Source organism: Mercenaria mercenaria, chromosome 17 (assembly GCF_021730395.1).
Source record: "Mercenaria mercenaria strain notata chromosome 17, MADL_Memer_1, whole genome shotgun sequence".
Taxonomy (NCBI): Eukaryota; Metazoa; Mollusca; class Bivalvia; order Venerida; family Veneridae; genus Mercenaria; species Mercenaria mercenaria.
In genome coordinates, this window is record NC_069377.1 from 8,229,140 (window position 1) to 8,242,386 (window position 13,247).

At 34.1% G+C, this 13,247-nt stretch overlaps 1 protein-coding gene across 1 annotated transcript; it reads right to left on the bottom strand.

Annotated features, from left to right (window-relative positions):
- Positions 1-2,517: 2,517 nt before the first annotated feature.
- LOC123537391 (homeobox protein DBX1-B-like) lies at positions 2,518-12,920 on the bottom strand. Its single transcript, XM_045321089.2, has 4 exons — positions 12,171-12,920; positions 11,749-11,928; positions 5,087-5,286; positions 2,518-4,162 (listed from the first exon to the last, which is right to left on the bottom strand). Exons 1-4 carry the CDS (start codon positions 12,526-12,528, stop codon positions 3,827-3,829), a joined length of 1,074 nt encoding a protein of 357 aa, XP_045177024.2. The 5' UTR covers positions 12,529-12,920; the 3' UTR covers positions 2,518-3,826.
- Between the last annotated feature and the right edge of the window lie 327 nt (positions 12,921-13,247).

Here is a 13,247-nt window from a genome sequence, read left to right on the forward strand (position 1 = left end):
ACCGGAAAACCTTGCAATTGTCAGTCATAATATTATTTCTGCAAAGGGACGTGCTAATGAATACAGATTTTAATAATTAAAGGTGTTATTTCTAATAAGGGTCTTTTGCAAATTTCGAGTGTACTTGAAGTTCGATGGACCCCAAAAATGACCAAGTGTTTCAAAATATTGACAATAGCTGTCTTCTTCTATATTCTTTTGATATTTGGTGCGAAATAATAAAAAATCTAGACACAGCCGGTATTTTTGTTCTCTCATAATACTGCCTGCTCAGCGCATATGATCTGTTCAAGACGTATAGGGAGGCGGTATTCGCGAAATTTACGGCAATTGTTAAACATTTAAAGACACTGGGAGGATATGTGCATGCAAACGGTTTTAATATCTTACTGAGCGAAACACGCGAAATTCGCTGATAGACGAGAAAGAAACCTCTTATTTGTCTAGTGTCAATGGATCGCGTATGAAAGTTTGTGTTTCATAAAACTGCACATTCATTAGGCCACATGCCATAAGGATGTGGGTTTTTTTTTTCAAAATCACATGACATTATCTCTCTTGTTTTCGATTAAAGCTACATGTATAAACGGATATCAAACAAGATGTACCTCTGAAAACCGTGCCGACCGTTGATTTATGCGAATCATACGTGCCCATGGTAATATACATCAGATACAAATAAAATAACTGATCGTTCCAGATGGCAATCAAATAAAATGTTGTTATAATAAAAGTTCCAATGGTTTCTTTGATGCTTTTTACTCATTCCGCATTATCCTATTTTTCTCATTCATAATCTTTTTAACCGTTGGTCAGTTTGGCCAAAATGAGGTCTTTACAATAAAAGCCGCTGGACGCTGGTTTGAAAATGTCCACAGACGGACGTCGCCACTAACTGGTCAGTTTTCCGGACAAATCACAAACAAAACAGGTCCTTTTTGTTCCTGTTGACCCTGATTGACCGAAAATGGATATTGGTCAACGGGGCGGAGTGATGAAAACGCATTAATTTCTGATTAGCTGTGGAATTTTGTAATTTATATCAATTTCTTACAGTTTTTCGTTGATTTATCTAGAATGATATTAAATTAGCTTGACTTTATTAGTCAGTAAGTGACGGTACTTAAATTGTAATGGGGTTTTATTATTTGGACATATACAGGCAGCTGGAAACAGCGCATAGATGTGCAAAAATATATCAAAGAAAACTGTATGATATCTTCTATGTTTTGATGTTGTAATAAAATCTTAAACGTTATTCTATCACACATATCTCAGCATTACGTGTCCAAGTATTTGAACTTCAGTCAGCTATTTTATTCATGATTATTATATGTCAAAGATGGTGACAATGTATTAACACTAACCCAAAAGGTTGCTTTAATACAGTGCGCTTTTCATAATACCTGTCATGAAGCCGAGTTTGTGTATATATTGTTTTATTATTTGTTTTCCCCAGTGACTTGTTTATCTATAAGACTGGAATATATTCGCCTTTCGTCAGTATCAATGTGACGGTAAAATGGGTAAAATTTAGTCAAGATATAAAATAATACGGAAATATGTGTTATCAAAATGTCTTTCACCCAAGTTAAATGAGTCGTGCCATGAGAAAACCAACATAGTGGGTTTGCGACCAGCATGGATCCAGACCAGCCTGCGCATCCGCGCAGTCTGGTCAGGATCCATGCTGTTCGCTTTCAAAGCCTATTGCAATTAGAGAAACCGTTAGCGAACAGCATGGATCCTGACCAGACTGCGCGGATGCGCAGGCTGGTCTGGATCCATGCTGGTCGCAAAGCCACTATGTTGATTTTCACATGGCGCGGCTCAAATGTTACGTCATTTCGTTGCTTCTACTGTTAACTATTTGAACGTCCCTGCATATATAAGCAATGAAATACGATTATAGTCTGAAGTCTCTCTTGCTGACGTACAATTTCAAACTAGGCAATTATATACTGATCATATTAAAACTCGTTTTCGGCTGACATTCTCTTAAATTTGTGTTCAATTTGTATTCAATGAGTAATTCAAAGAAGTATTATTGTCGGTTCTCCAGTCTTTCGTCATCACAGAAATTTTATTCTCAGGTAAAGTGGTCGAGAAAGAGATGATTTGGAATATATTAAATATAGTTGATATTGCCTGGCTGCAATGCCTCGATGTTCATCACTAAATGCAATTGATTGGTTTTAAACATGCAAATTGTCAACAATGAATCATCTGCTCTCGCAAATTCATGTTAACATCAATGCTTAACCGTACAATGAAAGAGAAGAGTAACTGTATGTAGAAGTATATCTGCGAATGTCTATATGAATTTTATTGTGTATAAAGTGAAAATTATCTGGTGTCCCGCAAGGTCCCATCCTCTTTACCCTACTTTTTCTTAATTTTTCAATTACTTACACTTCTATCATCTTGTGAATGGTACAAGTCTAAAATCGAGTGTGACCAAATTCAGAAGGATTTCATTTACGTTGATAATCCAAAGATTGAAACACCAACAAAAAATGAATGGAAGCACATTCATTTATTTTTCATTTTTCTCCACATAGAAATAAAACAAACAATAAATCGTAAATTGTATAATAATGATAAATTTGCTGGAAGTGGTAAATATTGTATATCAATGGAATGATAAATGAAAACAAAGAAAAATCAAAATACAAGTAAAGTTTCTTTACAAATAGCCGAATACAAATGGACAGGAATACTTCTGATTTTGCAAAAGAAAACAGAAACGCACACATATTGAGGTATAAATCGTTTGAAATGGATTCTCTAACAAAAACTCTCATTGTTGGAAATATCTGTATTATGAAGTTGAAAAAGAAAATGGAAGCACCGTAACATTATCTAAAATTGCTCTTCTTTTTCCTGTAAAATGCCTTTAAGTTTGTTAACACATGTATGTTTATAAATATTGCACATTATTCTTACACTTACATGAACATAAACAAAAAATCCCTGCGACAAAAATAGATTTCTATTAAAGGGAATAATTTCTGGTTTAGATACAACAGATTGCGAAACACATGATAATCTTCAATGCAAGCTGCATGCAAAAACATACCTTTTAACATTGACAATAGCAGTTAATATGCGTGTATGAATAAATAAGCAGCAGTTATCTTCCTGGACGAAATCTCTCACACACTTTTTTATTACTGCACAACTGTTTAGGGGAAACTGACTTGTTCTTCCTTTACTACATTACTAAGAATCAATGTGCACCTAGGTACCACGCAAGTAAATGTCTGCTGCTGCAGTATTAAGCAAGTCTGAGATTCTACAGCCGTTTTATTGTACACATTTTCAGTATTAAGCTTTTCGAAAACTTTACACCCTGGTACACGTTAACAATATCATCAAATACATAAAGAGTACCGATGAAAGAGAGGTATGGACAAATTGTAATCACTGAAGTCATTTGGTATCCTGAATTACAAAGTTGTAGTGATGCCATAGATCACTATGCCATAGATCATTGATTAATTAAGGTAGTGGACCCGTAATGAAACTCGACAATTTCCGTGTGATTACGTATTTATTAGGCATTTCGGCACTCTTCGGACGTAAATGTATTCCAACGCGTACGTAGCTTTCCGTAAAAAAAACGAAGAATACCGAAATCGCATACGAAGAATACATTACTTGCCGATTTTCAATACGGGTCCACTTCCTTCAGTCTATCATTTCACTCCACATACGTACACTTGAAATGGAATACTTAACAATATTGCCAAATGCAGAATGAAGAAGATATAAAAATGAATGGTGAACATATTGCTTAGAATATAATCAAGTCTGTCAAATATATTTATGAAACATCAATCTCTTCATCGCAGCTATCCGAAACAGACTCTACGTCATCGTCAACGTCACCAATTTGTCGAAAAATTTCTTGGGAATTCATTGTCACTTGAGAATATGGGCTTGTTTCGGGAGAGTCAATTTTATGCTCAAGCGCATGCGCTGAATGATAGTCATGCTCAGTCTGTTCTTCTACGTCACTACTTTTATTCAAGTCACTCAAATCTGGATGTGGATTATTTTTATTCGGTAATGTATTGTCACGTGATCCTCCAGACGACAAAAGTTCTCTCTCCTTGGAATTGCGCCATTTCATTCTTCGATTCTGAAACCAAATTTTAACCTGAAAAAAAAAAACAGTAACTTTAATTAACATGGAAATAGTTCATGGCTAAAAAAAATACCGCAGTTTAATTATTTTTTATTCACATATCGCAGACATCTTTTATTAAAACAATTTCTTTTTCTCGGTGACAGACGAAGCGAGAAACAAATTGAGACGTAATTAGTTGATAATTTTAAATAAAAGTGTATAAACGACTACGTTATTATCGTGATTTCCATACTGAATCAATAAGAGATAAACGGGCGATTACAGAACGATTATGGAATAAAGTAAACCGTGGAATTTCCCATTAGAATGGACCACTGGGGAGAATTTCAAGAACTTGTCACTTCCAGATGTTGCCATTTAATCAAGTACTCCCAATTCCAACCGAGAGCGTGAATCGAGTTGAGCCGATATTAATAAATACGCGGACAATTAGATGCGCTGGAAATGACGTATAATTAGACGACAAGAAGCCAATGGCGAAATTTATTGAGCTAAATAGCATTTCCTTAGTCTTATAAAGCCAGTATTTGTTTCTTTGAAAGGAAACAAATTGAAACATTTGCATCAAATAAGAATGTGATTAGGTTTTAACCGAAGGCGCCATATTGCTTATTTACAAGAGTGTCATTGCCCGAAAGACAGTTAAAACAAATGAGGAACATGATGTAATTCATTTAATCAGACAATTGTCTTCAGAAACAGCCATATTTAACAAAACGCAAGAAACAAGGCTAGAGGAATAAATACAGTATTAAATATGTGTATTTTTTGCTAAAATGGATAACGAATTTACGTACTGAATGACGTCATTTTTTGCTTCAGAAGAACGTATATTATATCATAAACAGGGGGCGCCAAAATTCGGTCTAAAGTTTGATATTTATCTTTATCTAAGTTTTTTTTTTTTTTAAAGATATACAATTTTTATTATACCTGGGAATCTTTCAAGCCCAGTTTTGCAGCCAATTTCTTTCTGTCGGGTTTGCTGATGTATTTTTGTTTCTGGAACATCTTTTCCAATCCCTTCCTCTGCATGTCTGAGAAGACAGCCCGTCTAAGCATACCTCGGCGAGGTTTTCCTCGCATCTGACTGAGGAAGGAGAATGCATTCGGCATCGGTAGTAATGGAGAACCTGAAAAATAAGCAACAAATCAGTATTATATTCCGCACATTCTTTTAAAATGTTTAATCATATAATATGACAAAGTAGTTAAAGGTTAATTTACCAGCAATAATAATCGGCATTTTTTCCATTCAATTAAGTATTTTCGAATTAATAAATTATCAAGGCCCTTCAATGGTTTGTCGTCTATTTCATCACGATTCAGAGATCAGATGCGCAGGGATTAAATACCATAAGTGCTTTTGTCCGAGTGGTTTTATACCTAAGCATCTGAACGCATCTAGTGGTAAACTAGATGACAAACCACAATAAGGCCTTGATTGTTTTCGTTGTTACATGTTCATAGAAATACTTAAATAAAAATACGACTGGCTTCATTTACTCCGGTAGTAATGAACGGGGCGTCACGCGGCCATTTGACGTCATAATTGACCTCATAATGCTCTCTTACTGGTCCGCGCGTCAACCGTTGGTTATCGCATTATATACACCGCTTGAACTTCTTTGTTTAACTGGCAATCAAATTGAGCAATGTTAGAATGCCATTTCGACATTTTTGAACTTCGGTGTAAATCTCAACATCATACGCCTTTCAGTTTCACGGGGCAATACCGAAATCACACATGTAGAAATAGGAAATCGTACGGAAATTGACGACTGTTAGATCGTTACGGATTTACTCAATTAAGGTATCCGATCGACAAATAGGTAAAATTTCGATGTATGTTGACCCCATGTTTTTTGGGGGGGGGGGGGGTTGAAAGAGTTGTGTCTACTGAACAAGAATAAGTAATGATGTAAAATGAGCATAAGTAATCTGCAAGAATCATAATTTTGACTGCAAAGTGATAAATCTTACACTGTAATAACTGGATTTCTGTTGAAGTATCACTGAAGACTATGAAGTAAAAAAAATAAAGATCCTGTAATATATTTTGCCATAATTATGATTTATATTTTCTCTTTCAGTAGACAATACACTTTCAAATGATACAAAAATATATGACCTTACTAGGCATCAATTTTTGTTATATTTTAATAGCACTGTTATAGAACTTGCTTATTTGTGGATCGGATACCTTAAATCCAATCTGACTAAAGTACTTGATCTTCTAAACGAAGATCTGAGAACGACCCATTCACATTCGTCTTCTGTATATTTTGGATCTCCATTATTGCTATTTTTATGTTATCCAATCAGGTGAATTGTTCGATTGTCAAAGAGTAAGAAAAATATGCAGTTATTCCAGGACTCGAACCCGGGACCCCTCGCTTTCAAAGCAAGTGGCATACCGACTGAGCTAACCGGCTATCTGATACATTACGACATAAGAATTGTAAATATCAAAAGTCAATGCTAGAGGTAGATTTGCAAGATGTTGTAAGCTAGGCTCTGATTGGCTAGTGAAAGGGCCGTCAGAACGAGGCAATGAATAGGTCGTTTTCAGATCCTATGCGTAGCGTAATAGGAGATGTACTTTAGTCAGATTGCCTTAAATCACTGGTATTTGTTTTATCAGAGATGTTTTTTTATGTCTTAAACTCGCGGTCTGTAACCAGAAAGTCGGTATCCTGAACTCCAATCAAAATGTGTGTACCATCAGTTCATGAACTGCCACCCCACTCCCTGATTTCTTGAAAATGACCCCCTGAGTGTAGGATGGAGTTTTACAGCACAATCATGGAAATCCCCGTCTGGTATGCAAGAAATAGTCTTAATGTTTCTGTCTCTCTGTATAAGGATTAACACAGATATCAAGATGAACACGTTAGACCTTATGGAGATCACGTGTCTCATTTAAACTGACTTAAAATTTGCAGTTGCTTTAATTAAAAGCCGATTCAAAACCCCAGACATCCACATGTTGCAACCACATTCTGTTCGTATCTAAACTTTGTGGTTTCAGATCAAAGTTTATTGTTTTAGAAACCAATGTTCGTATTAAAAAGCTGTGGTCTTATATCAACGCTTATTATTTCAGATAGCAATTAAAACAATGAGCTCATCGGCTTCGCGGCTAAAAACATCGGTTTTCGCGATATAAAAGATCAAAGAAATGTTATGTTTGATTAATACGGTAAATGAACGTAATCCATAATATGCAACCTGTGACAAGAAAAATAATGATAACTGCTGTAATAAAGATAGAATCAAGCAATTATAGAAATCGACTGGCAACCGAACCTATTATTGCCTTAATACTTAAATATTGAGGCTTTAATTGACATTGCGCTGGTAACATCTTGCGCAAATGCAGTACTTCATAATTCTTTTCGATCATTTTCTCATTTTTACAGTATTCAGTTTCATTTTTTTATTTTATAAAGGAAATTTCATATTTTCATTGTTTACACGATCCCGAATGGCCATTGATTTCCGCCGGAAATGAGCAATACACTGCCAGAGGGGTCGAGTTAAAGAAGAATACGAGATGAATACACAAGATGTTACATTACATATTGGGAAATGATTTGATTATAGGTCTTTTTTATTATACGCTTTTTTATGACGGTGTATGATGACTGATGTCTAAAACGATAATGGCGATACAATGAAGATAGAATGGCGAGTAGCACATGTTCCATTGCCATCTATTACTAACTAGGCATATTAAGCACAAATGTCATAATTATGCATGTACACGCAAATGAATTAAGCATAAAACTTGTAGCATCTCCTGATTTATGAAATTGAACGTTTGAACAGATTTAGAATATAATGCTAATGTCCTTTTATTAACTGCTTTATTCATTTCAAGGTTGCGTTATAGTCATCAGAATAAACTACCTATATATCATTGAAGAGTAATTTCACAACTTCTTTGTCTTATCAATGAACTTATCAAATAAAAACTCAACAAGTCTTGCAAAAGTACTTTACGGAATTGTATAAAAAGCATGAAAAAAAAGTGTTCATACCATTTTTCAAAAAAAATAAATTACAACTTATATTTTTCTGAAAAAAGATGCACATGTCAAAAGAAAGGTTGTGAAAACGCATAGATATACATTTAGCAGAACGGTTATTTTTAATACACCCTTTTCAGTACTAGAATGCAATCTGCACGAAATGAGATGCTTTTCATGTTTATATTCCGGCGGTGGCATGATCTGCGGGGCGAAGTCGAAAATGGGGTTTAGTGCGCGGAGAAGTTTTTAAGGTAGAAAACCACCATTTCCTGCAATTTCAAACTTCAACACCATTTGTTCTTAGCGACCTTTAATATACTGGACTTGAGAAGCTTACGGAATCTCAAAACATGGAAAATACCGCATGAAACGGGAAGTTATCTTTAGCGCAAATATTTAGAAAAGACCTATACTTTTTGATTTCGATAATTTTCTCACCGAAGTCATGATGTATGCAAACAGTAAATAAATCTAAGCATATAAAATACGAGAGAAAAATAAACAAGAGCCATTCAATTTCGAACTTACACCGGTGAATCTTTAATGTCGGCTAAATCTATGAATAATCATTAGGACATTATAAACTGCAAAGTTTGTATTTGACATAATAATCATTAATTTCAAAGTAAAATACTTGAAAACATGGTTGTCGGCACACATCAAAGCGGGCGGTGTCAAACTTGAAAGGAAAATTGCAGGTATCGTCTCACTTTAGATTAAAGTTTTAAATAATTGAGAAAGTTAATGACCATTGAAGTAACTGAATTAGAAAATAAAGTCACAGATTTCTTGTATCCGTGTGAAACATTTCGCATTTAAAGCTAATGGAAATACCTAGTTTCGAAATAGTCTTAAGACCTTTTTTGATATTTCTTTTACTCCTAGAAAGGGAAAGTAAACGTAAATAGAATCCGAAAAGTGTTATTTCGATATAACCATTGTTGTTATTTCGTATGTATCCTTTAGAAAATTTACTTTCAGATAATAAATATCAAAACTCCATTTACTAGTATATAAAATAAATAGTGGTGGAAAGGTCTTCACAGTAAATTGTCTTGAGAAAAAAAAGTAAAATGAATGAAGATTGTAAATTATAACAAGTTTTTAATAATGAACACATAATCTTTTCTTCTCGAACTCCTCAGCATTTTTATATAAGCATGAATTTTAGTTGTATTACTCACTTATTATTTAAGTCTATTACTCATTTTTTAATAGATGTTTTTCTTGAACCTAAATTTGTACATTTATTTTTTTACATCTGAGAGAAATATACGACAAATCGAACTTATTTTTTAAAATATTTTTTGCTAAATAATGTTGATGACAGCAGACACAGGGCAAGGTTCGATTATTTTCTTTAATTTCAATTAAGACTTTAAAATATATTAAGCATAAATTGGACGTCTTTGTATAACTAGAATCACGCCTTTCTACTCGGAGATATTTCATCGATAAATTTTATCACCGTGAAATCTTTAAAGAAGGCAATTTTCATAGCTACACCTGTAATTTAAGAGATATTGTTCGCCAAATTTTGCACCCCGGGCTGGACATTAATGTAAGTGGCCACATCCCCCGATGTTTCATGGTCAGTATATTAATTGGTCAGTTAGTCATGAATAAAAACAGACATAAATATGAAAGAGATAACATTTTATGAATATGGAATATTTGTTAGCTTAATGTACAGACCTATCTGCACTTACCCATTTATTAGATTTTTATATGAAAATGACAAATTAATTGCAGCTACAGTAAAAATTTAGCATCTATTATATAATTACAACAAAATGTGGAATTTTAAGCTTTCAGCAATTTTTGTGTGTATTCATAAATTAATAGTTTTATAATAAGACTGGCATGTAAAAATGATGTCCACCTTTTCTTAATTTAAAGTGTTAATGACCGGCTCAGAGAAAGTGAATTTTAGTACATTGCTGATAATAATAAAAGTAGTATTTTTGTTATTGTTTTTAGCCAATGTTATCAATAACATGAATTTAGAGGTATAAAAATGTTGAAAGTAGGGTTGTCATATTTTCAGCAGTGAGAACGTACACCTCGTTATTTCGACCAACAAAGATGAGCTTGTTAATGTGTGTAAATATATCAAGGAAGCAATCAAAAAAAGAAATTTGGTTATTAATAATACATTATAAAGAACCCATGTCATTGTATTCTCACTTCCTTTGTTAATTACATTTTATTTGATTATATATTATATGTCTAGGCATAGTTTTCTTTTTTCTAGTTGTTAATAACATGTTTGTTACTTTCTTTAAAATTGTATGAACGTGACTGTGTATATTGTAATATTGGGTGTTTAGACGATGTACGGTGTACAAGTCTCAATAAAATTCTGTTTTGTTCTGTTCTGTTCTGTTCTGTTATTACGGCGATGTAAATTACAAAACGCCGACTGCTCCGTGTTCACATACTAGTACGCTTATTAAATGGCTTGACGGTCAATAGTCAAAACTATTGTTCCTCGGTCCGCAAGCCAATTCAGAAAATGTTTTATTACATGACATTAGAAATAATTTTCAACTTTTTGACTTTTGAACAGGAAAATTTAGCGTTGAACTATAGACCGGTCAATACCATAAACTATTGACCGCCGGTTTATATAAGGTGTCATGTAACAATTTTCACTGTAATGCTTTATTGTCTATTTTTAAATTGCAAAGTAAACTGTATATATATCTAACATTACATACAAAGACGGTGAAAATATTAAATTTGTGCATGCCAGGATTTTTCAAGAATGGACAGAGCGATAGAAAAAAATAACAGGCTGATTCACTAAAAAAAATGCTGCAGACCATTATTTTTATACAAACATAACAAAAGATTAATTGTGAAAATAATATCGCCGGTAGGGTGGATCTCTCCTGCTATTTGATATTCATGTAGATAAACGAGGTAGATATGCAAATTTATAATCAGGTCGGACCGTCTTGACCACGGGCATACACGATACATTTTTCGTTGCTGCTTATGAACATCAAACAAAAAAACAACAACAAAAAAACAAACAAAAAAAAAAAAAAGAAAGAAGAAAAAGAAAAGAAAGAAAATTAACTAAATCGCTTTTGAAGACTTAAAAGTATTGGTAACAGAAGATTAACTGCCGATGAGAAAATCATAGTTTGTACTAATTTATTCTAGCTGTACTAGTTTCTTTCTTTGTTCTTTTCTATTTTGAGTCATTTTGGAGACTTTTCTTCTACATTATATGACATTTAATCGAAGGCCATACTGGAAATAAGTTGTATGATATTTGGATGTGTACGCTCAGTATGTAACCTTCAGAAAATAAAGTTGTCATCTTATCTATAAGAAACTGGTACTGGCGTTTTACAGTAGGGGTCAAACTAGTCACCTAAGGGTAGGGTGGCTAACAACTTTTTTTTAATCTACTGCTCTTTTTTTTTTTTAGGAAATTTTGATCTATAGGTAAATAGTTGATCATAATTTCTTGCATAGTTATTCAAAATAAGTAAAACAAGCTCGAACAATCTGAAAGGGAAAAAAAGATGAAAATAAAAAAGTACATACCTGAAAAGTATGGGTGTCTTAGCATGCCGTGGAACGGATGTTCGTATATTGACGGTTGCCTGGGGATACATGACTGGCATCCAAGACTTGGACTGCAGGGTTTAGGACACGAGACCGGGCTTCCACTCTGTTGTTGTTGTTGCAATTGTGGTGTACTTGTCAAAAACGGTCTTGGAGGACCTGATTAATAAAGAAACGTGTTTTTATAAGAGAACAGGGAAGGTTTTTTGCTCTATGAAAAAGACTTTGATACATCAAATGTTTTACCCAAAGTGAAGAAAATCAAATACTAGTATTAACTTTCGCCGAAAGAAAGTTTTAGCAAAATAAAAAAAGACTTTACTGAAATAAAAATGAACTTAGAGAAGAATATAAATTAGTTTCGTCCGACTTCTAATAAGGTTGAATCAGACTTTACTTACTAGATTTGGAATCAGTGCTATCAGATCCCAGTATTGCGTTAACTCCAAACTTTAGGTACGGCGTTACATTGTTCACATTGCTCACAACGTTCGAATGTGACGCTAATGAGGTCATAGTGTTTAATTGGTCTATATTACGTGCAATTGACGGTACACTTGATACTCCCATTCCCGGCAGTCCGACGACGCCTGTCGGTATAGATGTCATAGGCCTAGCTATAAGTGCCGACTGTCCTTCGCGTAGTAAGTTCTCTACTAAAAACGACGCCGACGAAGACGGTACCGGTTGCGGTACGAGCGGTAAAGTCCTGAATAAACTTTGGTAGACCTGGGAAGGTGACATTGCGTTTTGAAACATTCTGAAAATATATCTAGATACTTTTACGAAATATAATACTGTTTTTCTCTTAGACAGTTGAAGCAAATATATTCGCTCGCATAATAAATGTGCTCTGCATTAGATATTATCTTCGGATCGCTTCAGGTTTATTCCTTTGTCATTTACTATTGTTAATCTTCTTCACTAATTGGTTTCCTATTTAATAATCCATTCATCATGTAAATAATGTATTATCCACGAGTCTTTCAATTTTTTTGCAATGCCTTGCTGTCCTTTTCAAAGTCTTTTCTTTCCACAGCTATCAAAGTATATAATTGTCATTTAAAACTCAAATTTAAGCGTAATATGAAAACTTGATCTTTCGATGAAAATCACAATAATATGATGATGATCATTTTTCCATGGATATTTTATTCATTTCCACAAATTATTCAGCAGGACTGGGCTCAGCGGGAAGTCACATGACACGCGACAGCCAATGACACGCTAGCAGACCGTGACGTGTTTTCATAAACGAAGAGCCGCACGCGAGCTTCATCAAATACGATCTGTGTATTCATTCGCGTGCGCTATGGTGGGCGGGGCCAACCGCAAAAAATGGATTGAAAACGATGATAGCATAATTAAGTTTGTGTAAAAGATTTGTTAGGAAGACCGTATTTTTCCCAATACGGCGATAAAAGCCGGGATTATGGCATGAAATACCACTGACAAGCAGAAATGACACGGTGTGAAAT

What these genes read in the sequence shown, in the direction of transcription:
- LOC123537391 (XM_045321089.2), bottom strand. Translation starts at nt 12,528, where the DNA reads ATGTTTCAAAACGCAATGTCACCTTCCCAGGTCTACCAAAGTTTATTC. An exon ending in TAGCACTGATTCCAAATCTA is followed by an intron (nt 11,929 to 12,170) that starts GTAAGTAAAGTC and finishes TTTATTAATCAG; the next exon opens with GTCCTCCAAGACCGTTTTTG. An exon ending in AAGACACCCATACTTTTCAG is followed by an intron (nt 5,287 to 11,748) that starts GTATGTACTTTT and finishes CTTATTTTTCAG; the next exon opens with GTTCTCCATTACTACCGATG.